Source organism: Chiloscyllium punctatum, chromosome 52 (assembly GCF_047496795.1).
Source record: "Chiloscyllium punctatum isolate Juve2018m chromosome 52, sChiPun1.3, whole genome shotgun sequence".
NCBI lineage: Eukaryota > Metazoa > Chordata > Chondrichthyes > Orectolobiformes > Hemiscylliidae > Chiloscyllium > Chiloscyllium punctatum.
This window is the reverse complement of record NC_092790.1, coordinates 13,485,819-13,510,641: the sequence shown is the minus strand read 5'-3', so window position 1 is coordinate 13,510,641 and position 24,823 is coordinate 13,485,819. Positions and strand designations below refer to the sequence as shown.

The window sequence follows — 24,823 nt, the reverse complement described above, 5'->3', positions numbered from 1 at the left end:
GTTGCATTTTGGGAAAGCAAATCTTAGCAGGACTTATACACCTAATGGTAAGGTCCGAGGGAGTGTTGCAGAACAAAGAGACCTTGGAGTGCAGATTCATAGCTCCTTGAAAGTGGAGTCGCATGTACATAGGGTAGTGGAAAAGGTGTTTGGTATGCTTTCCTTTATTCGTCAGAATATTGAGCACAGGAGTTGGGATGTCATGTTGCGGCTGTACAGGTCCCTTTTGGAATAATGAGTGCAATTCTGATCTCCTTCCTATCAGAAAGATGTTGTGAAACTTGAAAGGGTTCAGAAAAGATTTTTCAAGGATATTGCCAGGGGTTGGAGGATTTGAGCTACAGGGAGAGGCTGAAGAGGCTGGGGCTGTTTTCCCTGGAGAGTCGGAGGCTGAGGGGTGATCTTATTGAGGTTTATAAAATGATGAGGGGCATGGATAGGATAAATAGACCAATACAAGAGCATAATGTCTGAGAGTTGCCCCTTCTGGCCTTCGTCTTTGGGACGATGAGCCATTCACTCTGGGTCTAGCATCATTCACATGAGGAGCATTGCTATTTCATTGCCCTGAGTATTTCTTTCATGACACAAAGATAGGTAGAAGGACAGGTAGTGTTGAGGAAGTGTGGAGTGGGCAATGAAATGGTAGATGGAATACAATGTGGGAAAGTAGAAAGTTATGTACTTTAGTAGGAAGAACAGAGACAGAGACTGTTTTCTAAATGGGGAAAGGTTTCGGAAATCTGAAGCTCAAAGGGTCTTGGGAATCTGAGTTCAGGATTCTCTTCTGGTTAACAGGCAGGTTCAGTTGGCAGTTGGGAAGGCAAATGTAATGTTAGCATTCATTTTGGGAGGTGTAGAATACAAGAGCAGATCTGTACTGCTGAGGCTGCATAAGGCTCTGGTCAGACCACATTTGGAACATTGTGAGCAGTTTTGGACCCCCTATCTAAGGAAGGATGTGCTGAAGTTGGAGGGGATCCAAAGGCCGTTTGTAAGAAAAATCTCAGGGATAAAGAACTGATCATATGAGGAGAGGTTGAGGACTTTGAGTCTGGACTCGATGGAGTTTAGAAGGATGTGGGAGAACCTGGTTGAAACTTGGAGAATACTGAGAGGCCTGGATAGAGTGGACATGGAGAAGATGTTTCCATGAGTAGGAGAGACTAGGACCCGAAGGCACAGCCCCGCGTGAAGGCAAATCCCTTTAGAATGGAGATGAGGAGGAATTTCTTCAACCAGACAGTGGGGAATCTGTGGAACACATGACTGACATTATGTCTTTAAGACAGAGATAGGTAGGTTCCTGATCAACTGTTACAGAGAGAAGGCAGGAGAATGGTGTTAACAAACTTATCAGCCATGACAGAATGGCGGAGCAGACTTGATGGGCCAAATGGCTGCTCTATCTTATGGTCTTGGCTACTTAGTGACTAATGGTCTGTGATGGATCACACAGTTTAGGCCCTCAGATTCAGAGCATGTGTTATGAGGCACCCACACTAAAAAGTGTGCAGGCAGCTGGACGACCAATGGAACATACGGGCTAGGAGCCCTCGGGAGCCAGCTTCCCTCGTCCTTTATGGCTGTGACTGATCTCATCCCAGCGTCAACTCCAATTTCCTGTTCCCACTCCCTTTAACCCCTCACTGATTTACAATCTCTGTCCCTTCCTTCAATTTATTCAGTGTCCCGACATGCCCCCCCCCCCATACACACACACACACACACACACACACACACACACACACACACATTCTCACCCCCGTCCCTTGTCACACGTGAGGAAACAACGTCTCTCTGTCTCCTTTGTCAATTCCACCTCCTTTCCACCCTATGTCCCTCAGTTGGAACTCCCCTCATTCTGTAAACTTCAGAGCATATTGGCCATAACTGCTCAATCTCTCTTTTGAAGACAAACCCCTCACCTCTGAACATGAAATGTACAAAATCACTTTAGATGGTATCTTGGATGTAGAATACACATCTCAAAGTGAGTTAGTCATAGTTTCTGAGAGGTCTGCAGCCCAGAAAAAAGGCCGATCGAGTCTGTGCTGGTCTGTGAGAAACAACCACCTCACTATTCTCTAATCCCTTTTCCTCAGTACTTGGTCCCATAGCCTTGGCGTCATGAGTGCACATCTAAATCCGCTTGATGATGGTTTCTGCCTCTCCCACCCTTACAGGCAGTGACTTCCAGATTCCCCACCACCCTCTGGGTGAAAAGATTTTCCTCACATCCCCTCGAAATGGCCCTTACCTTCAATCTATACCTCTCTCCCACCTCCATCAAGGGGGGAAAGTTTCTTGCTGCCTCCCCTATCTTCACCCCTCATCATTTTATACATCTCTCTCTTTCAATCCACTCTGCTATAAAGACAACAACCCTAGTCTGTCTAAACTCTCTCAATCACTGAAACTCTCCTGCCCCCAAGGCAATATGCTAGTAAATCTCCCTGTGCATCCTCACAATTCATTTAGATTCCATGAGATAGTGAGATGAGCTACAGTCAGCGAATGCAGCTTAACACATGGCTGAGAGGCTGGTGCAGGAGGGAGGGCTTCAGATACCTAGACCATTGGGATACCCTCTGGGGAGAAGGCGGGACCTGTACATGAAGGACGGGTTGCACCTGAACTGGAGGGGGACAAATGTCCTGGGTGGGAGATTTGCTCGTGTGATTCGGGAGGGTTTAAACTAGTTTGGCAATGGGGTGGGAATCAGATCCACGTGTCTGAGAGGGGGTCAGTTGCAGACAGGACAGTGACAGGATATATTGAAACTATCAGGAAGGTTTCTTACGCGATGAAACTAAAGGATAGGTTAAAGTGTGTCTTCTTTATGCAAGCAGTATCTGAAATAAGAGTGATGAACTTAGAGCATGGATCAGTACTTGGGGACTATGATGTTGTGGCCATAATGGGGATGTGGGTTTCACTGGGGCAGGAAGGATTGCTTGATGTTCCAGGGTTTAGAACATTTAAAAAGAACAGGGAGGGTGGAAAAAGAGGAGGGGGTGTAGCATTGCTAATCAGAGAGTGCATCACAGCTACAGAACCGAAGGTTGTTGAGGAAGGATTGTCTACTGAGTCAGTATGGGGGCGGGGGGGGGGGGAGTTAGGAACAGCAAGGGAACAGCCACTGCATTGGGGGGTTTTCTACAGACCACCTAACAGCAGTAGAGAGATTGAAGATCTCATAGGCGGGCAGATTCTGGAAAAATGCAAAAGAAGCAGGGTTGTTGTTATGGGTGATTTCAACTTTCCCAATATCGACTGGAACCTCCGAAGTTCAGATGATTTGGATGGAGCCATTTTTATCGTGTGTGTTCAGGAGGGTTTCCTTACTCAGTATGTGGACAGACAGACGAGGGGAGAAGCCATTTTGGATTTGGTGCTCAGCAATGAGCCAGGGCAGGTGTCACATCTCACAGTGGGAGAGCACTTTGGTGAAAGTGATCACAACTGCCTCATATTTAGCATAGCCTTGGAGAGTGAAAGGAGTAGTTACCGAGGGAAGATATTTAACTGGGGAAAAAGAAATTATGATGCTATCAGACAGGAGTTGGGAAGTACAGACTGGGAGCAATTGTTCCACAGAAAGGGCACAGCAGACATGTGGATACTATTGAAGGAGCAGTTGTTGTGAGTGATGCACAAATTTGTTCCTCTGAGACAGGAAAGAAGGGGTATGATTGAGAAACCTTGGATGATGAGAACAGAGGAACCTCTTGTCAAACGGAAGATGACAGCTTATGTAAGGTGGAGGAACCAAATATCTAGCACAGCTTTAGAGGATTACAGGCTTGCGAGAAAGGAGCTCAGAAATAGATTGAGGAGAGCCAGGAGGGGGCACAAAAAACGTTTGGCAAGAAGGATTAGGGAGGACCCAAAGGCATTTTACTCATACGTGATGAATAAGAGAAGGTAGGGCCGATCAGGGATAGCGGAGGGAACTTGTGCAGATAGGGGAAGCCCTAAATGAGTTTTTTGCTTTGGCTTTCACCAAGGAAAGGGAACTTGTTGTAAATGAAAACTTAGGAGCTGTGACACAGTCTTGACCCAATCACGATTGAAGAAGTTGATATGCTAGAAATTTCGGAAAACATTAAGATTGATAAGTCCCCAGGGCCAGACCAGATTTACCCTAGGCTGCTCCTGGAAGCAAAAAAGGAGGTTGCTAAGTTGCTGGCGAGGATATTTGCCTCCTCACGGGAGTACCGGAGGATTGGAAGGAGGCAAATGTTGTTCCTCTTTTCAAGAAGGGTAATAAGGAAATGACTGGCAATTACAGACCAGTCAGTCTTACATCTGTGGTCAGCAAAGTTGTGGAAAGAATTCTGAGGGATTGAATTTATGACTATTTGGCAAAGCATAGTGTGATTAAAGGCAGTCAGTGTGGCTTTATGAGGGGCAGGTCATGCCTCAAATCTTATTGAGTTCTTTGAGGAGGTGTCAAGACAAGTCGATGACAGTCGAGCAGTGGATGTGGTGTATGTGGACTTCAGCAAGACATTTGATAGGGTTCCGCATGGTAGGCTCATTCATAAAGTCAGGAAGTATAGGATTCAGAGAGATTTGGCTATCTGGATTCAGAATTGGCTGGCTGACAGAAGGCGGAGAGTGATTGTGGATGGAAAGTAATCTGCCTGGAGGTCAGTGCTGAGTGGGGTCCCGCAGGGCTCGGTTCTTGGGCCTCTGCTCTTTTCGTATTTATAAATGACTTGGATGAGTAGGTTGAGGGATGGTTTAGTAAATTTGCAGATGACACAAAGGCTGGAGGTGTCATCAATAGTATAGAGGACTACTGCAGGCTGCAGCGCGACATAGACAGGAATGCAGAGCTGGGCTGAGAAATGGCAGATGGAGTTCAACCTGGATAAATGCAAAGTAATGCATTTTGGAAGGTCGAACTTGAATGCTGAATATAGGATTAACGACAGGATTCTTGGCAGTGTGGAGGAACAGAGGGATCTGGGTGTGCAAGTGCATATATCCCTCAAAGTTGTCACCCAATGGATAGGGTTGTCAAGAAAGCATATGGTGTTTTGGCTTTCATTAACAGAGGGATCGAGTTTAAGAAATGTGAGGTTTTGCTGCAGCTCCACAAGTCCCTGGTGAGACCACACTTGAAATATTGTGTCCAGTTCTGGTCACCCTACTATCGGAAAGATACAGAGACTTTGGAGAGAGTGCAAAGAAGGTTTACCAGGATGCTGCCTGGACTGGACCGCTTGCCTTATGAAGAAAGGTTGAATAAGCTTGGTCTTTTCTCTCTGGAGAGAAGGAGGAAGAGAGGAGACCTGATTGAGGTGTACAAAATATTGAGAGGAATAGATTGAGTAAATAGCCAGAGACTTTTCCCCAGGGCAGGATTGATTGGTATGAGAAGTCATAGTTTGAAGATATTAGGAGGAAGGTATAAAGGAGTCGTCAGAGATAGGTTCTTTACACAGAGAGTTGTGAATGCATGGAATGCGTTGCCAGCTGTGCTGGTGGAAGCAGAGTCATTAGGGACATTTAATTGACTGCTGGACATGCACATGGATAGCAGTGAGTTCAGGGATGTGTATATTTACTATAATTTACTCTTGTAAGTTACTATATTTTACATTAGGTTTAAATCTCGACACAACATCATGGGCCAAAGGGCCTGTTTTGTACTTTTCTATGTTCTATACATACCATTGGTAAAATGTCTTTTCTTTCATTTACGGGTCACTCTCATGGTGCAGCAGGAAGGAAACACACAAGTTATTTTGCAGTGAGAAAGAGGCAATTAATTTTTAATCAGCAAAGTTATGTTTTTAGCAGACGGTTAATGTAAGTTCACCATTGTCTCAGGGGCGGGGGGGGGGGGGGGGGGGGGGGGGGGGGGTGGGGGTGGAGAAAAAGAGAGAAAAAGCAACAACTGTTTTATGTTTTAACCTGAGGGTCACCACATCTAAGGCACAGGGAATGATCACTCACAGCAACCTCAACCAGACCAGCAATTGAACCGCATGCTGTCAGCGTGACGATACATTGTAAGCCAACTACAGAATCAACTGAGCTAACCAACCCCTTCATGGCCAGTGGCAAAAACATTGGGTGGCATGGTAGCTCAGTTGTTAGCATTGCTGCCTCACAGCTCCAGGGACCCAGGAATAATTCCAGCCTTGGGTAAGTACCCCACACAGTCCAAAGACGTGGAGTTTAGATGGATTGGTTATACTAAGTTGGTTATACTAACTTGCCCATAGTGTGAGAGTTATGCAGGCTAGGAGGATGAGCCAAGGGAAATGGAGGGTTACAGGGATTAGAGAGGGTGTTGGGCCGGCATTGGATGCTTTTCAGAGGGTCAGTATATGGACCTGATGGACTGAAAGGCCTGCTTCCATGCTGTAGGATTCTATGATGTTCAGGTTCGGGGGATTGGCCATGGTTAATGCAGGGTTATAGGGGTAGGGTTGGGGACTGGGTAGGCTTGGAGTCTGGGTGGAATTCTCTTCACTGGTTTGGGACAGACTGAATGGTCTCATTCCACACTGTATGGATTCTGGGGACATCAATATTTAGCTCAATGGTGTTGGGCAATTTATTCTGATCTCAACTCCTGTTGTCAATGCACTGACCAGTGATCCTATAAACCTTCTTCACAATGGTTTAGGCTTGCCTGGCCACCTTCAGAGAATGATACATGTGAACTCGGAGGTCCCTTTGCTCCAGTGTTCCCCGAAAAGATGTACCATTGACCCTGCATTGTTGCCGTGTGTTTCTGTTTGCCGTAATTTCAGCGCCATGTTCGGGACAACGTTGTGGGCTGAAGGACCCTGTGCTGTACCGTTCTATGTTCAGATTTAATGCAATGTATATTTCAGATGAGGATTCACTCAAATTGATTGGAACCAGGTAGCATGCATTGAGAATCTAGATTAAAAAATATAAACTTCTATTTCCTTGGTGGTGTTTGACTCTTGGTTTTAACATATCTCTCTGGAAATGGAGCTCAATATGAACCTGACTCAATCCACTCTGTGACTGTGGAAAGAAGAGGAGAGACATTCTACAGCGGGACTTCGGAGAAGGCTGAAAAGCAGGACATCCAGGGTGATTATCCCTGGTTTGCTTCTAGTTCATCGGGCTGGAGAGGACAGGAACAGGGAGATAATGGACTTGAATGTGTGGCTGGGGAACTGGTGCAGGAAGCAAGGATTTAAATTCTTGGATCACTGGGGTATGTTTAGCAGTAAGGATAAATTATACAAGAGGGACGGTTTGCACCTTAATAGGTGGGGGACTAGCATTCTGGCAGGTAGGTTTGCCACTGCAACACAGCTGCATTTAAACTAGATAGGGGGGAGGGGACAAACTGGAAGTTTAAGAAGGAAGTTAAGGGAAAGTTAGAACAAGAGAAGTCAAGAAAGACAATGGAATCAATGGAGCAGAAAACTCAAAAAAGGATCATGCCATAAGGTCAAGTGAAATAGGGATTGATAGGAAGGGTGAGGGGTGTAACAAATTAAAATATTATATATGAATGCACGAAGCATTAGAAATAAGGTGGGTGAGCTTGAGGCTCATTTGGAAATTGGCAGTTACGATGTTGTGGGGATAACTGAGACGTGACTTCAAGTGGACATGGCCTGAGAAATGAATATTCAAGGCTATACGTGCTATCGTAAGGAGAGACTGACTGGCAGAGGGGGTGGGGGGCCCTGTTGGTAAGGAATGATATTCAGTCCATTGTGCGGGGGGCCTAGAATCAGTGGATGTAGAGTCAGTATGGAGAGAGCTGAGAAATTCTAAGGATAGAAAGACCCTGATGGGAGTTATCTACAGGCCCCCAAACAATAGCCTGGATGTGGTGTGTAAGTTGAATAAGGAGCTAAAATTAGCTTGTCGCAAAGATATTACTACAGTTGTTATGGGGGATTTCAACATGCAGGTAGACTGGGAGAATCAGGATGGTACTGAACCCCAAGAAAGGGGGTTTCTGGAGTATCTCAGAGATAGATTCTTAGAACAACTTGTGCTGCAGCCGAGCAGGGAGAAAGCAATTCTGGAAAGGTGTGCAACGAACCGGATTTGATTAGGGACCTCGAAGTAAAGGAGCCATTTGGAGATAGTGACCACAATACAATAAGCTTTAATCTGCAATTTGAAAGGGAGAGGGTAGAATCGGTAGTGACAATATTTCAGTTGAATAAGGGGAAGTATGGAGCTATGAGGGAGGAGCTGGCCACAGTTCAATGCTGCAATACCCGAGCAGGGATGGCAGTGGAACAACAATGGCAGGCATTTCTGGGTATAATGCAGAAGATGCAGGATCAGTTCATTCCAAAAAAGAAGAAAGATCCTAAGTGGAGGCAGGGGTGGGCGTGGCTGACGAGAGAAGTTAAGGACCATACAAGACAAAAGGGAAAAAGTATAACATAGCAAAGATGAGTGGGAAATCGGAGCATTGGGAAGCTTTTAAAGAACAACAGAGGATAACTAAAAAGATAATACGCAAAGAAAAAAATAAGGTATGAAGGTAAACTGGCCAAAAATATAAAGGAGGATAGTAAAGGCTTTCTTAGGTATGTGAAAAGAAAACAAATGGTTAAGACTAGAATTGGGCCCATGAACACAGAAACGGGTGAATTTATTACAGGGAACAAAGAAATGGCAGAAGAGTTGAATTGGCACTTTAGATCTGTCTTCACTGGGGAAGACACGAGCAATCTCCCAGATGGAATAGTAGCTGAAGGACCTGAACTGAAGGTAATTTATATTAGGCAGGAAATGGTGTCGGAGAGACTGTTAGGTCTGAAGGCTAATAAGTCCTAGGACCTGATTGTTTGCATCCCAGAATACTGAAGGAGGTGGCTCTGGAAATCGTGGAGGCATTGGTGGTCATTTTCCAATGTTCTATTGATTCAGGATCAGTTCCTGCGGATTGGAGGGTGGCTAATATTGTCCCACTTTTTAAGAAAGGAGGGGGAGAGAAAACAGAGAATTATAGACCAGTTAGTCTGACCTCAGTGGTGGGAAAAATGCTGGAGTCAATCATAAAAGATGAAATTACAACACATCTGGCTAGCATTAACAGGAGAGGTCAGAGTCAGCATGGATTTATGAAGGAGAAATCGTGCTTGACCAGTATAAATGCCAGAGGAAACAACACAGAAGCGCCAGGCACTGAGGATGTTACCTAAACAGGGGACAAAACGTCCGCAAAACAAATTTCCAGCTCGGCGAACAGAACCACAACAACGAGCATCCGAGCTACAAATCTTCTCACAAACTTTGATCTTGCTTGGCTAAACTTCTGGAATTTATTAAGGATGTAACTCTGAAGATGGATAAGGGCGATCCAGTGGATGTAGTAAACCTGGACTTTCAGAAAGACTTCAATGAAGTCCCACACAGGAGGTTATGAGCAAAATTACAACACATGGTATTAGGGACAAAATACTGACATGGATTGAAAATTGGTTGGCTGACAGGAAACCAAAAGTAGTGATAAACAGCTCCCTTTTGGCAGGCAGTGACCAGTGGTGTGCCGCAGGGATCAGTGCTGGGACCGCAGCTTTTTAAGATGTACATTAATGATAGAGATGAAGGTATTCAAAGTAATACTAGCAAATTTGCTGATGAGACAAAGCTGGGTGGCCGGGTGAAATGTGAAGAGGATGTTAGGAGAGTACAGGATGGCCTGGACAGGCTAGGCGAGTGGACAGATGCATGGCAGATGCAGTTTAATGTGGATAAATGTGTGGTTATCCACTTTGGTGGCAAGAACAGGAAGGCAGATTACTACCTAAATGGAGTCAAGTTAGATAAAGGGGCAGTACAACGAGATGTATGTGTTCTTGTACATCAGTCAATGAAAGCTAGCATGCAGGTTCACAGGTAGTGAAGAAAGCTAATAGCATGCTGGCCTTCATAACAAGAAGAATTGAGAATAGAAGCAGAGGTCCTTCTGCAGCTGGACAGGGCCCTGGTGAGATCGCACCTGGAATATTGTGCGCAGCTTTGGTCTCCAAATTTGAGGAAAGACATTCTGGCTATTGAGGGAGTGTAGCATAGGTTCACAAGGTCAATTCCCGGAATGGCGGGACTATCTTACGCTGAAAGATTGGAGCAACTGGGCTTGTATATACTTGAATTTAGAAGGCTGAGAGGGGATCTGATTGAGATGTATAAGATTATTAAAGAATTGGACACTCTGAAGGCAGGAAGAATGTTTCCACTGATGCGCGAGTCCCGAACCAGAGGACACAGTTTAAAAATAAGGGGTAGGCCACTTAGAACAGAGTTGAGGAAAAACTTCTTCACCCATAGAGTGGTGGGTGTGTGGAATGCTCTGCCCCAGAAGGCTGTGGAGGCCAAGTCTCTGGATACTTTCAAGAAAGAGTTGGATAGAGCTCTTAAGGATAGTGGAATCAAGGGTTATGGGGATAAGGCAGGAACAGGATACTGATTGAGGATGATCAGCCATGATCATAATGAATGGTTCTGCTGGCCCGAAAGGCAGAATGGCCCACTCCTGCACCTATTGTCTGTTGAAAGGATGTTCTTCGCTCTGACAGCAGTAACATACCTGCTGTTTGTTTGAAGCAGCTGGTCACACTTGGCTCTGTACCGAGGGAATATAACATTATCTTGCTCCTTTGAGTACTTGCCTGGAGGAAGACAGAAGAGATACCTCCTGTAAATCAACATCAGTTGTGATTGGCAACATCAATGTAACATTCAGTTTCTCATCACGAGGATTTTTTTTGTTTAAAGCCAGCAATTTAAACAGAACCACGGGTCTGATTCCACTCCTGCTGAGCTGCTCCTTGTCCATTTTTTCTTAAAATTCTAATAACAGTTGAGTGAGATTCAGAAACTAAACAACACCCATACAGCTCCATGAATGGGGCCACCTGATGCAAGTGGGTATGTGGATATGTGAGTTTCGTTATTGATCTATGCCTGTCAGTTCCTATTTGGTGAATGTGTGGGTGTAGTTATCAAACTGTAACTTTCGGTATATGGTAAATATATTTACATATTCACACAGCATTGACTGGTCTGGTCTCATTGATAACTGGAAAATCATAAAAAATAATACAGCTTTTGGGTGGGGCGTGGGGCATTCAGCCCATCTTGTCCATGCCTACATGCCCTTTCTCATCCCACCATCCTGGCACTGCCTGTAACCTTGCAGTTTACAACACTTGAGGCTCAGTTCCGGGGAATTTTTGTTTCAAAATATGTAAAGGTCTCTGCCTACACCACCAAATCAGGCAACGAATTCCAGATACCCACCACTCTCTGCATAAAAAAAAACATTTTTCTCGTGAATTCTAATCCTACAGCCACATAACTTGAATCAGTGATCCCTGCTTTTCGAACTCTCTGCTAAAGGAAATAGGTTCCTCCTGTCTAATGTCTCCCACTCTCTAGTTAGTTAAAAATCACAACACCAGGTTATAGTTCAACAGATTTATATGGAAGTGTACGCTTTCAGAGTGCTGCTCCTTCATCAGGTAGCTCACTACTTAGTATTGTAGACCCTATTACCCATGGGGTATGGGTTCCAGGACCTACAGCGGAAACGCAAAATTGCACATAGGTGCAAAACCATTAATTTAAATGGGAAATATACCTTCCGGCATTCTCCTGGTCCCTGGTTCTGGAACATTGCCTTTTATCTGCTCAGACCACTGTAAACAACGGGTAACTGAAATCGTGATAACTGGACCCGTGGGTACGAGTGTCGCCCTGTATTCCTTGATCATGGCACTGTTCCAAGGAATACAACCCCAATATCTCCAATCTCTCCTGATAGTAAATCTCTTCTGCACTCCCTCCACAGCAATGACGTCCTTCCTGTAATGTGATGACCTGACTGCACACAATATTCCTGTTGCAGCCACCAGTGCCTCACACTGTTTCATTGTTATTTCCTTATTTTTGTATTCGACCCTCTGCCAATGAAGGAGAGCATTCCACGTGCCTTCTTTACAGCCCCTTCTATCTTTAGGGACCTGAGCATTTGCACACTAAGATCTCTCATCTAACCTGTCCCCCTCAGAATATTCCCATTTATTGTCAATTCCCATTTCCCGTCTGACTTCCCAAAATACATTCCCTGACACTTATCAGAGCTGAACTTCATATGCCATGTTCTTGCCCACTCTACCAAACCATCTGTATAGTTTTGGAGCTTACAGCTATCCTCCACATTATCCACTACACAATACTAAATAGTGAGCTACCAGATGAAGGAGCAGCACTCTGAAAGCGTACACTTCCATATAAATCTGTTCAACGATAACCTGGTGTTGTGATTTTTAACTAACTAGAGAGTGGGAGACATTAGACAGGAGGAACCTATTTCCTTTAGCAGAGAGTTCAAAAACCAGGGATCACGGATTCAAGTTATGTGGCTGTAGGATTAGAATTCACGAGGAAAATGTTTTTTTTATGCAGAGAGTGGTGGGTATCTGGAATTCGTTTTTTGGGTCATCTGCAAATTTCACAAATTTGCCCAACATACGCAACTCCAAATCATTAATGGATAAAACAAACAGCAGAGGGCCCAACACTGACTCATGCAGAGCACCGCTTGTAACAGCTTTCCATTCACAATGGCCACCATTGATCATTATCCTTTCTTTCCTGTGACTGAGCCAACTTCGGATCCAATTCAGTTCATTATCCTGTATCCCTCAGGGTATTAGTTCTTGGAGCAGTCTGCTGTGATGCTGCTGCTCCTTTAACAAAGCTTGTAAAGACCTGGGTTCCGCAATGTCGGAGTTGATGGGTTTTAGGGCCATTTTGATTATAGCTAACAGGTAATGCCTCAGTCAAAAGGCTTCCACAGTTTTAAGAAGAACACTTGTACTATGAGAGGGGAGTGGCCCAGTTTTCCCAGCTCAGCTTTTCTCTGGCTTGATTTGGTTTTTGGCTGTCTGGCTATTGACTGAAAGCAGTCAGGCAGTTGAAAAGGTTGCTGAACCCAATGAAGCCAGTCCATGATGGTACTCTCTCTCTGACATCTCTCCTGTAAGACCCTGTGTTTGACTTTACCTTTTGTGCCAAGGGGTATTTATGGGGATTGTTGTAAATGTTGAGAACATCATCATTAAGTTGGTATAGTCTGTTGGGTTTTTGGATTTTTAGGTTATTTAGTATTCTGTTCTCTCTTGTTTGTGTATCATTCGGTAAATGTGTAAATCAAACTGTTTGGTTTAAAACTACTGGTTTGACCAGCTGCATCCCTCCTGGAATATCTTTGTTACACCCACTTAAAACAATTAGCAAAGTTAGGGTCTGGGTTACTTTCTTGAAATGATTGGAGGGTGTCTGGCCTGTTCCATAACAGATTGGGGGCTGTTTGCAATATTTATTCTCTAGTTCTGATTTGGGATTTGATTTGTTGGACTGGAAGGCAGCAAGTGGTAAGTCTTAGCGTCTTTTGTTCCAGGTGTTGAAGTCAATTGGTTTAAACAGCACTTGGAGAAAGTGAAGACTGCAGATGTTGGAGATCAGAGACGAGCGTGTGTTACTGGAAAACCAAGCAGATCAGGCAGCATCTGAGGAGTAGGAGAATCAATGTTTTGGGCATCAGCCCTTCATCAGGAAACAGTGTTTGGGATAGCAATGGCTCTTTGAGTCATCAAGAGTTTTCTGGGATGGAAGAGGTGGCGTCAGTTCTTTTGCAATAAGTGATTAATACCAAGCTGCTGGAATTAGCAGACAAGCTGGAGGTCAACTGCCTCCTTCCATGAGGAAAAGGGGGATAATTACAGTCATAGCTCACCATTTAAATTTGCTGAAAATGCCATCAGAATCTTTAGAGATGGCTAACATTCAATTGATAATGAAACAACTCGAATTAGAGGCAAAAGTCAAGGAAAGGGCAACAGAAACAAAACAGTTTGAATTACAATTAAAAGCAGAAGAGAGGGAGAAGAGAGAGGAATGGAAGAAAGAAAGAGGGAGTTTGAACTTTGGTAATTGGCACGTAGACAGGAGTTCAAAAATTCTCTTCCTGATGTAATGACAACGCACATATAAGAGCAGACAGTTCGAACAGTAAGACTGGCTTCAGAAATGGTTGATAATTGAGTTGATCAATAAATTAAAATCAATTTCAATCCATGAGGGGTAATAATTGTGTATAAGAGAAATTCTCACATGGAAAGTAAAAATTAGATCTCTGTGAAGAGCATAAGGATAATTTATCACAGGGTAAAAAGGAAACCCTTGAAGGGGAAAGACAAGTGAAAAAGCTCTGGTGTTTTCAATAAAGTAGGCCACATGGAATCAGTATTAGTGGGTTCGGAAAAGCACTGAGATGCCAGATGTAGGAAAACAGGACAAGCCAGTGAAATTTGTTGGAGTGGTAACAGAGACCACTGTGGAGACTAGAAAGCTGCACCAGAATGTACAAGCTGGTTGGAGGTTGTTTATGGAGGAAGTGCCAGATCTTCTTAAACCATACACCGTGAAAGTAAAGTTTACTCACATAGGCCAGGAGCAGCAGGTAAAGAGGTAGCAATATTCAGAGATATAAGTATCGTCTCAATCTGTGATGCTAAAAGATGAAGATATATGTAGCGCTAAAGGACTATTGCCAGAAAAGGTATGAGTAACTGGAATTCACATTGAAATAAGGAATGCTCATTTGTAAGAAGTGAGGTTAGAGTGTCGAGTGAAGAGGGGAGAAGTCATAGGTGTACTGGACAAACTTTCAGCTCTGGAAATACAGTTTGTCCTTGTTAATGATGTTGCTGATTCACTGGTGGAAGTGCTGATTGTGGTTGAAAAGCCAATGGAAATTCAGGCAACTGGACTACTGCAGGACACACATCCTGGGATGTTTCCTGACTGTGTGGTAACGAGGTCACAAAGTCACCAGTTGAAACAGGAAAGTCAAAGAGTACAGATAAGAAAGTTGAAGGGAAATTAGCAGAGACCCTGTTTGATCAGATAGTTGAGACAAACCAGGAACAGAGATGACAAAGCAGACATCTTTAGCTCAAATAAATTAACTGAGTTACAGCAAAAAGATGAAAATTTAAAGCAATTGTATCAAAAGGCATACACAAAATGAACCCAAATGTATCCCTGATTGTTATTATCTTAAAAATGATGTCTTAATGAGGAAATGGAGAACCTCACATTCAGGCAGATGAGAAATGGGGAGACATTTATCAAGTTGTATTGCCAGTGTGTTATAGAAAGGACTTGTTGCGAGTATAGCACATGAGCTACCTGTATAGATTATCTGTTTGAAATTCATGTTATTTAATTGTCAACTCGGTATGTGACAAGTATTCAGTAAAGGATTAATTCTGTCCTTTTCAGTCACACAAACTCCATGTAAATATGCTTCATCCCGGTTGGAGAATTTGAGCTGTGTGCAGAGGCTGAACAGGCTGGAACTGTTTTCCCTGGAGAGTGACCTTATAGAAGTTTATAAAATCATAAGGCGCATGGAGAAGTGGTGGAGCCTGGTACAATTATAACATTTAAATGGCATCTGAGTGAGTATAATGAGAAAGCCTTAAAACTTGTCCTTAAATACTTAGACTAAATGTAATGTTGAATTATAGAACACAAGAAAATAAACAGGGCAGACAGGGAGGCATCAGGCCACAAAAGGGGGAAACTAGGATGTGCAGAAGATAAAAAAAAAAATTTGTTCTCACCAAGTGAGAACAGGATGCTGTAAAGCAATTAAGAATATTTGCCTTAACATCAATGAATCTATGTAAAAAAAAGACACCGAGTGATAACATTCACAGTTGTTAACTTATGAATTTAATGACATTGTTTGATTGTGATCTCGGAAACTTTGTATCATGTCAGAAGCATGTCAAAAGCTTTGTAATAAATGGTCAGGTACTATCAATTATAATGGATTCTTATTGTGTGTGAGTGAGAGTGTGAGAGAGAGATGAATGTTTGGAATTTATTTGCATTTTGGGACTTCATGATGATTTTGAGTACCCATTACTGATTATGAAATACAAACTCTAAAATGTAATATTGAGAAGCATTTGTTGGGGCAAAGGGCCTGTTGCACACTGTAAATAATCTAATCTAATCTTGAATTTACTTGGTGTTCCTACACACCACGACTGACCCACTGTCAGTTCTAACTCATCAGGTTTGTGGGCGGCACGGTGGCACTGTGGTTAGCACTGCTGCCTCACAGCGCCAGACACGCTGTGGTCAATTCCCGCCTCAGGCAACTGTCCGTGTGGAGTTTGCACATTCTCCCCGTGTCTGCGTGGGTTTCCTCTGGGTGCTCCAGTTTCCTCCCACAGTCCAAAAATGTGCAGGTCAGGTGAATTGGCCATGCGAAATTGCCCGTTAGCTAAGGGGTAAATGTAGGGGTATGGTTGGGTTGCGCTTCGGCGGGTCGGTGTGGACTTGTTGGACGGAAGGGCCCGTTTCCACACTGTAAGTAATCTATTCTTATCTTCTGTCATCTTTGAATTTGAAACACAACTCTGAAAAGAAAGCATGTTTAATTTGAGACTAATGAATCATTTAAAATTTCACCATTCAGCCTCAGTCATAGAATGATTTTGTGCTTAAGATAAAAAGCAGGAGTCTGCTCCTAGCTTAAAAACTATTCTAAACCTAACATTGAAGAGATTCTGACACAATCTGTCAGGAAGCCATTTTATCGTCAGTTTGCCCTCCTCGCTCAGATGCCATTTTGTAAAACAATGATCTCTGACATGCAAGCTGTGCAAGGTTGCCTTATGACCTCTCCCACTTAGTTTAGACTGATACCTCTTTATGACAGGGACTTACCTCACCAAGAGGCAGTGACTCGGCTGGATCTGTTTTTCCCACCTGATGGATGGCTAAGGGCCTACAGGAGTGATCAGTTAAGCGCGCACAGACCTTTTAATTAACTTCTCTTCCTTACGAATTGTTGCCTTTCCATTGTCTATCTAATTAAGAACATGCAGTGTTTTTTGTAAAGTTTTGTAAAAAGGAAGCCTGTTTGAGAAAGAAGAGTGGAGTTGTCTGCAAGGGCTATTAAAGAAAGAGCTGGTACCCTACTTTTCTAAGGTTATAGAACCTCAGCTAGCCTGAATTATAGGTGTCAATGTTATGTTGTAACACTGATACTATTGGTAATTAAAGGGGAAGGCTAAAGTTAAATTAAACTGTTTGTAAGAGGTTTTTATTCCAGACTACCAAAGTGTATAATCTCCAGGACGAACCAAGAGAGGCTTACAGATCTGAGTCCCCAAGGGATTCCCTGGGCTGTCTCAAATCTGTACTTTAACAATATGAATAGGAAGGGTTGAGAGAGAGATGGGCTAAGTGCTGCCAAATGGGACCAGATTAGGTTAGGATATCTGGTCGGCATGGACAAGTTGGACCGAAGGGTCTGTTAACATACTATACATCTCTATGACTCGACGATTCTCCGGTAACTCTTGCCCTGTCAGTGAGCACAGTTTCCCCCCATCTCTGTACTTAACCCTTCCTTCACGGACGATTGTTGAAACAATGCAACAATGTGGCCTATTTGTCTATCTTCATTGTAACTTTGAAGATGCTCTTAATAATTGCAGATTTTAATGTTGTTTCTGAATGTCTATTTTGGATGAGGACTCAGTTTATCTATCTCCAACACTGGTGTGTAAACGTCAATGGGCTACATATCTTTTGTTTGTTAGAGGCAGCTGGTCACTCTTTGCTTTGAACTGAGAAAGTATTACAGTGTCTTCGTCCCTCAGGTATTTTTCTGGAGGAAGACACAGGGACACCACCTGTCAATCAACATGAGGCTAGTCTGGCAATATGGCAATATTGAACTGATCATTGTCACATTCATTGCTGCTCTCTGTCTGGGGATTGTTTGTTTTTCATGTGATTCGATACCAGTTGATTTGGAGATGTTGGTGTTGGACTGGAGTGCACAATGTTACACATCAAGTGCTTCCAAAAAAATTGTTGGACGAGAACCTGGTGTTGTGTGATTTTTACCTTGATATCAGTTGAGTGAAATCCAGAAACTGAGCAACAAATGCACAGCACGATGAATGGGAGTACTCAACCACCAGGATGCTTACACAGTTGAACATCCAACTCCCCAACTACCTGTTAGAAATATGAAAAATGGCGCTATTGCTAATGTTTTCACCAAGACCCCAGTGTATGTCCTTTTACAAGAGTATCCCATTCCTACAATTGGTCCACACTACCTCAAGAAAGAGCGGGAAACAGATTGAAAGTAAAAAAATGTTGAGAGGATTGTAAACCACAAGACCAACCCACAGCAGCTTCTTCCCGCTCTGCCTCCCTCAGCAGGCCCACACACAGCCCGAGAAAGGCCTCTCTCTTCCCCCCAGCCCGCTCACTCCAAGTTCCGGGGCCAGTTCCTGCTCCGCTCGGCCTCTTACAAACAGCCCCCGGTTCTCCCTGAACTCACCTCGAATCAATCCCGATCTCGGAGCCCCCTCTGTGTCCCAGGCTCCCATCCCGATGTGCTGCTGGAAGGAGCCTGCTGTTCCCTCACTTCCCTGGGCGCTGATCTCTCCATTGCGGTCTGTTTCAAACAAACCTCTTGTACTCACTGAGTAAATGCTCCTCAATGGCAGCGCTGGGGGAGGGCCTCACGCATGCGCTCCTCTACTGAGGAAAAGTCAGCTTTCGGGAGAAAAGTGAAAAATCACACAACACCAGGTTATAGTCCAACAGGTTGAATTGGAAGCACACCAGCTTCCGGAGCGACGCTCCTTCATCAGATGGTAGTGGAGGGCTCAATCCTAACACAGACTTTATAGCAAAAATTTACAGTGTGATGGAGTTGACATGATACAGTGAAAAATTATTTGTCTGTTATGCCTTTCATCTGTTAGAAAATGATGATAATTTCACTTCTTTCATGTGTAAATCATAAACCTTTTTTTAAAAAGTTGTATTCTCAGTTTAGCTGTTAACAATTGTGATAGCTACACAATATGTTGAAGGTGTTCGTCCCGTGTTCTCTGTCTATGCCATGATGTTTCGATTGATTCTAATCTAAAAAGTGAGATAATGGAGTTTTACATGAATTTATGCAGTTTTTGAGCTCAGAATTCTACATGAACGCATGCAGTTTTTGAGTAAGGTACACTTTAACCCTGAAAGTACAAATTCACCCCACAAAATATGTGGGTGCATGTGGGTCTTTGTGTGTGTGTGTCTGTCTGGGTTGGAGGTTGTGAGAGTGAGAAAGTGTATGTGTGTAGTGAGTGCAGAGCGTCTTAAGTCTGTGAGGGGGTGCATGTGTGAGTGTGGGAGTGTATATGTCTGTCAGGGTGTGTGTCAGTGTCTGTGTGTATGTCTGTATAGGAGTGCCTATGTGTGTGTGAATGTGTGTGTGTAGGAGTATCTGTGTGTGTTTATAATAAAATGGTGGTCACCTGTAATGTTACATGAACCCAGGGTCCCGGTTGAGGCCCTCCCTATGGATAGCGAACTAAGCTACCAGCCTCTGCTCACCCACGTTTCACTGCTGCCTGTCCCGAAGTCCACCTTGGAGGATGGTCACCCAAAGGTCCAAGGACGAATGTCCTTGGCCACGGAAGTGTTCTCCAACTGGGAGGGAACACTCCTGTCGTTGATTGTTGTGTGGTGCCCATTCACCCATTGTCGTAGCCTTTGCTCGGTTTCCTCAATGTACCATGCCTCCGGGCATCCTTGCCTGCAACGTATAAGATAGACCAATGTTGGCCGAGTCACATGAGTACCTGCCACTAACAAGGTGGGAGGTGTCCCCACGCGTAATGGTGGTATCTATGTCCACACTCTGACAGGATCACCTCTATCCAAGGCCCTAAAGGAGCCTTCCACATCCATCAAAGTTTCACCTGCACATCCACCAATATCATTTATTGTATCCGTTGCTCCCGATGTGGTCTCCTCTACATTGGAGAGACTGGGCGCCTCCTAGCAGAGCGCTTTAGGGAACATCTCCGAGACACCCGCACCAATCAACCAAACCGCCCCGTGGCCCAACATTTCAACTCCCCCTCCCACTCTGCCGAGGACATGGAGGTCCTGGGCCTCCTTCACTGCCGCTCCCTCACCACCAGATGCCTGGAGGAAGAACGCCTCATCTTCCGCCTCGGAACACTTCAACCCCAGGGCATCAATGTGGACTTCAACAGCTTCCTCATTTCCCCTTCCCCCACCTCATCCTAGTTTCAAACTTCCAGCTCAGTTACTGTCTCCTTGACTTGTCCGACCTGCCTATCTTCTTTTCCACCTATCCACTCCACCCTCTTCTCTTTGACCTATCACCTTCATCTCCTCCCCCACTCACCCATTGTACTCTATGCTACTCTCTCCCCACCCCCACCCTCCTCTAGTTTATCTCTCCATGCTGCAGGCTCACTGCCTTTATTCCTGATGAAGGGCTTTTGCCCGAAATGTTGATTTCGCTGCTCGTTGGATGCTGCCTGAACTGCTGTGCTCTTCCAGCACCACTAATCCAGTATCAGGTTTTGCAGCGTCTACCATGACAGGGTTGTATGGACTTGTCCTGAGAGCCGGGCCGCTTGTTACAAACAACAATCTGTTTAAGGTTCGGCGGTTATTTAAAGGCACGTGGTGGAGGTGTGGTGAATGTCTTGGTGAGGTGCTCATCCTCATTGATAATGTGTTGCAGGGCACGAAGAACATGGCATAGTTTTTCAGTTCCTGGGAAATACTGAACAACGAAGGGTACCCTGTCGGTTGCAGCACGTGTCTGTCTCCTGAGGAGGTCATTATGGTTCCTTGATGTGGCATGTCGAAACTGGCGGTTGATGAGTTGGGAATCGTACCCCGTTCTTGTGAGGGTATCCCTGAGTACTTCCAGGTGTCTGTCACGTTCCTCCTCATCTGAGCAGATTCAATGTACGCATAGGGCTTGTCCATACGGGATGGCTGTTTTAATATGTTTTGGGTGGAAGCTGGAGAAGTGTAGCATTGTGAGGTTGTCTGTGGGTTTGCGGTAGAGTGTGGTGCTGAGGTGTCCATCCTTGATGGAGATGCATGTGTCTAAGAATGAGACTGATAGCCGAGAGTAGTCCATGGTGAGTTTGACGGTGGGATGAAACTTGTTGATATCACTGTGTAGTTTTATCAGTGACTCCTCGCCATGGGTCCAGAGGAAGAAAATGTTGTCAATATACCTAGTGTACAATTTTGGTTGGAGATCCTGCATAGAGAAGAAGTCTTGTTCGAACCTGTGCATAAAAATGTTTTCATATTGGGGTGCAAATGTGGTCCCAATGGCTGTTCCATGTGTCTGGGTGAAGAATTGCTTGTCAAAGGTGAAGATGTTGTGATCGAGCATAAAGCGGATGAGTTGTAGGATGGTGTTTGGAGATTGGCAGTTGTTGGTGCTGAGTACTAAAGCTGTTGCTGCAATGCCATCATTGCGGGGGATGCTGGTGTAGAGTGCGGAAACATTCATTGTTCAAATGGTGCTGAGTTTCTGTAAGAAATCTGTAGTGTCGTGACAGAAGCTGGAAATCCCATGTACAATAGGTTTCAAGATGCCTTCCACACAGCCAGAGAGATTCTCACAGAGTCCCATTGCCCGACACAATGGGACGTTCTGGTGTGTTGGCTTTGTGTACCTTTGGAAAGCAGTAGAAGTCACCTAGAAGTACATGGGATGAGGGTGTGTGGGGAACTCTGAAGGACTTGATCCAAAGTTCTGATCAGTGTGTTTAATTCACGGGTGTGTTATTTGGTCGGATCAGCTGGTAGTTGCCTGCAGTGTTCCTTCTATTCTGAAGTACAATGGCTCCTCCTTTAGCCACTGGTTTGATGACAATGTTGTGATTGTTTTTGAGAGTCTGGATGACATTGCGTTGTGAAGCGGTGACGTTTTGCTCTACCTTGTGGGTACAGCTGATGAATCTGGCATTTATATATTTCCTGACGGTTTGAGCATACATGTCAAGCCCAGGGCAAGCGGCCCTCTGGTGGGGTCCAAGTTGACACCTTCTTTGGTCGCTCCTCTACAGATCCCTGTGATGACAGTTCGAGTTCATCAGTGGGCTCATTGGGATCACTGCTGGCACCTTGAAGGAACTCCCAGAGTCTCATTCGTCTGATGAACTCCTCCGGGTCTGCTGCCAGAACCAACAGGTCCATTTTGGCGGTGGAGCAGAAGTTGAGACCCCGACTCAGGACTTCAATCTCTTCCGGTGTAAGGGTGTGGTCCGATTAGTTGATAATAGACTTCCCCGCAGTGATTATGTTGTCTACTGTGGTTCCAGAGTGGGCTTTGCTATTACTGGTGAGAATCCAGTTTTTTGCTCTTGGCGTGCATGTACGTCGTGTTGTTTTTTCGCCTTGTCTGACAATGTTGGGGAGAAAAGGTTCAGTCCCAGATACAGTTGGGGCGGGAGTGAGCTGGAGGCGGAGCTGGATGATCAAAGCCATTTCCCTGCTCTGTCAGTCACTCAGTTTCCTCTCCGGACCCGCCTCTCACTCTCTGTCAGCTCTTTCTCAGTCAGGTCGGGCCGGGCTCTATAAAAAAGGAAGGGGAGGCAGCTCGGCTCTCATTCGGCAGCGGTTGGAGTGAAGGAGCGAGATGTCTGGAAGAGGTAAAGGAGGCAAAGGCCTGGGAAAAGGCGGAGCGAAGCGGCACCGCAAAGTGCTCCGTGATAACATCCAGGGTATCACGAAACCAGCCATCCGGCGCCTGGCTCGCCGTGGCGGGGTCAAGCGCATCTCCGGCTTGATCTACGAGGAGACCCGCGGGGTGCTGAAGGTTTTCCTGGAGAATGTGATCAGGGATGCAGTCACCTACACTGAGCACGCCAAGCGCAAGACGGTCACCGCCATGGATGTGGTGTATGCTCTGAAACGTCAGGGCCGCACTCTCTATGGATTCGGCGGCTGAGCATGAAGCGACCCTTTTCCAGCGAACCCAAAGGCTCTTTTCAGAGCCACCCAAACTTTCCGAAAGAGAGCGGAGACCTGAGGGCGGGGAAGGCAGCGCATACGGAGAACCTAGTGTCGTGTTGCTGGTTATTTCATATATGTCGTAATTTTAAAATTATTTCCTTTCCGAAATATTACTAATACCGTGTTCTGCTGTCCAGTAGAGAGCATTCGGAGTGAACGCTGCACTTTGTTGCTGTTTACCGTGGCGAATGATGTTAAATTTGCAAGTATTCCTACAGTGTAGATAAGAGGCTATTCGGGGGGCGGGAAAGAAGTGCATATGAACCGAGCAGAAAATAAATTACCGAGGTATATTCTACAGAGACAGTGGGAGGAATCAATTCTTACTGCTGCAGTTAAAGGAAATGTGAAGCCAAACCCGATCGGAAACACCCGTGACATTATTCTCGCCTCATAGAACATTGATCAAACCTAAAGGTCACTCAGGCAGTGGCCGTGTAATGTGAAATCATGTTTTTCCAGACATTATATCGTGTTCTATGATATAATCTTCCTCTGCTGCCACAGGCAGTAACAGTATCCAATAGAAAGGAGACCGAAATGTAGCGATGTTAAATGTAGCGAGGGCCATGCACATTAAAAGGAAAGTAATTCAATCAGACAGACGATGCAGCTCATTTCACTGATGCTGTAAGTGGCTCTTAAAAGAGCCTTTGGGTTGTCAGATTCAAGAATAGTCTCTTCACTTTTTAGCAGATCCAGCAGCGGAAGTTTTCTTGGGCAGCAGCACGGCCTGGATATTAGGCAGCACCCCGCCCTGAGCGATGGTCACCCCTCCCAGCAGCTTGTTGAGCTCCTCGTCGTTGCGCACGGCCAGCTGCAGGTGCCTGGGGATGATGCGGGTCTTCTTGTTGTCCCGGGCCGCGTTGCCGGCCAGCTCCAGGATTTCAGCCGTCAGATACTCCAGCACCGCAGCCAGATAGACCGGCGCTCCGGCACCCACACGCTCAGCATAGTTACCCTTTCTCAGGAGCCTGTGAACACGGCCCACCGGGAACTGCAGGCCAGCCCGGGACGATCGAGACTTCGCCTTGGCGCGACCTTTCCCACCGCCCTTTCCTCTTCCAGACATTGCCACAATCGCACAAACACTGTCACAGAGAATGCTGGACTCCGCCCACATTGCGGCCTCTTATACCTTCGGGAGGAAGTTTGGGGGCGGACATTTCGGATTGGTCAGTATCTCCACATGATGTTTCAATTCCCAATCAGGATTCTGCTTCATTTCCCAATCCGGAGAGGGCACGGGGAGCAGGACGGAAACGACAAGCGCCAATTCATCAACCGCTTTCTTTCAAAATTGAAAAGCCCGCCAATTTCCAAACAAAGGAGTATGTTTTACCTGAATAATGAAGTATAAAAAATCTGTGGAAGTACAAAAAACATTAACACTCATGTTAATTTACTTTTAGTTTACAAGCGTATAATTCACACGCTCTTACTCTCCCTCATTTGCCGATCTGTATGTGATCTTGAGAGTGGGTTATTTTCTTAACCTTGAGAAGAAGCTGAAACAAAACAGGCCAAACACTGCAGTCTGCAACCTCTTTTCTTTTCACATTTCAGTACCACCCCGATATGCTGATAAAGCAGCACACAGCATTCTTACGGCTCAGAATCGAGGGCCAACACGTTTTTTAAGACGATATTTTAAAGCTGTCCTTCCTTATTGTTCTCGATTAGATTCAGCAAAAGCTTCACGCTTCAGTCCGGTAGCTGTGTTCTCTCGGTTCTGTTTGAAAGTCACCGACAGCAGGAAGATTTATTTTGCATTGCGAAAAATCGGATCAAACCCGTGCACTGGAAATGAAAAGTAAGTCAGAAGGTAAAATGCATCAATCGTGGGAGTGAAAGACGTGAGCATTTGTCTGCC

At 45.0% G+C, this 24,823-nt stretch overlaps 1 protein-coding gene, 2 long non-coding RNA genes and 1 pseudogene across 4 annotated transcripts in view; 2 read left to right on the top strand and 2 right to left on the bottom strand.

Moving 5' to 3' along the window:
* Positions 1-18,630, bottom strand: part of LOC140470801 (uncharacterized) — a 678,281-nt gene extending 659,651 nt beyond the window's left edge. For both annotated transcript variants that reach the window (XR_011956722.1, XR_011956723.1), the window contains exon 1: positions 18,428-18,630. This is a non-coding gene — a long non-coding RNA (uncharacterized lncRNA). The remainder of the gene's footprint in view (positions 1-18,427) is intronic.
* LOC140470800 (uncharacterized) overlaps positions 15,298-24,823 on the top strand; it is a 29,772-nt gene continuing 20,246 nt past the window's right edge. The window contains exon 1 of the long non-coding RNA XR_011956721.1: positions 15,298-15,509. This is a non-coding gene — a long non-coding RNA (uncharacterized lncRNA). The remainder of the gene's footprint in view (positions 15,510-24,823) is intronic.
* Positions 22,574-22,979, top strand: LOC140471010 (histone H4). Its single transcript, XM_072566918.1, has one exon. The coding sequence runs from the start codon at positions 22,574-22,576 to the stop codon at positions 22,883-22,885; it is 312 nt and encodes a 103-aa protein (XP_072423019.1). The 3' UTR covers positions 22,886-22,979.
* Positions 23,426-24,175, bottom strand: LOC140470870 (histone H2A-like; annotated as a pseudogene).

Coding starts and splice junctions, on each gene's coding strand:
- LOC140471010 (XM_072566918.1), top strand. CDS start 22,574: ATGTCTGGAAGAGGTAAAGGAGGCAAAGGCCTGGGAAAAGGCGGAGCG.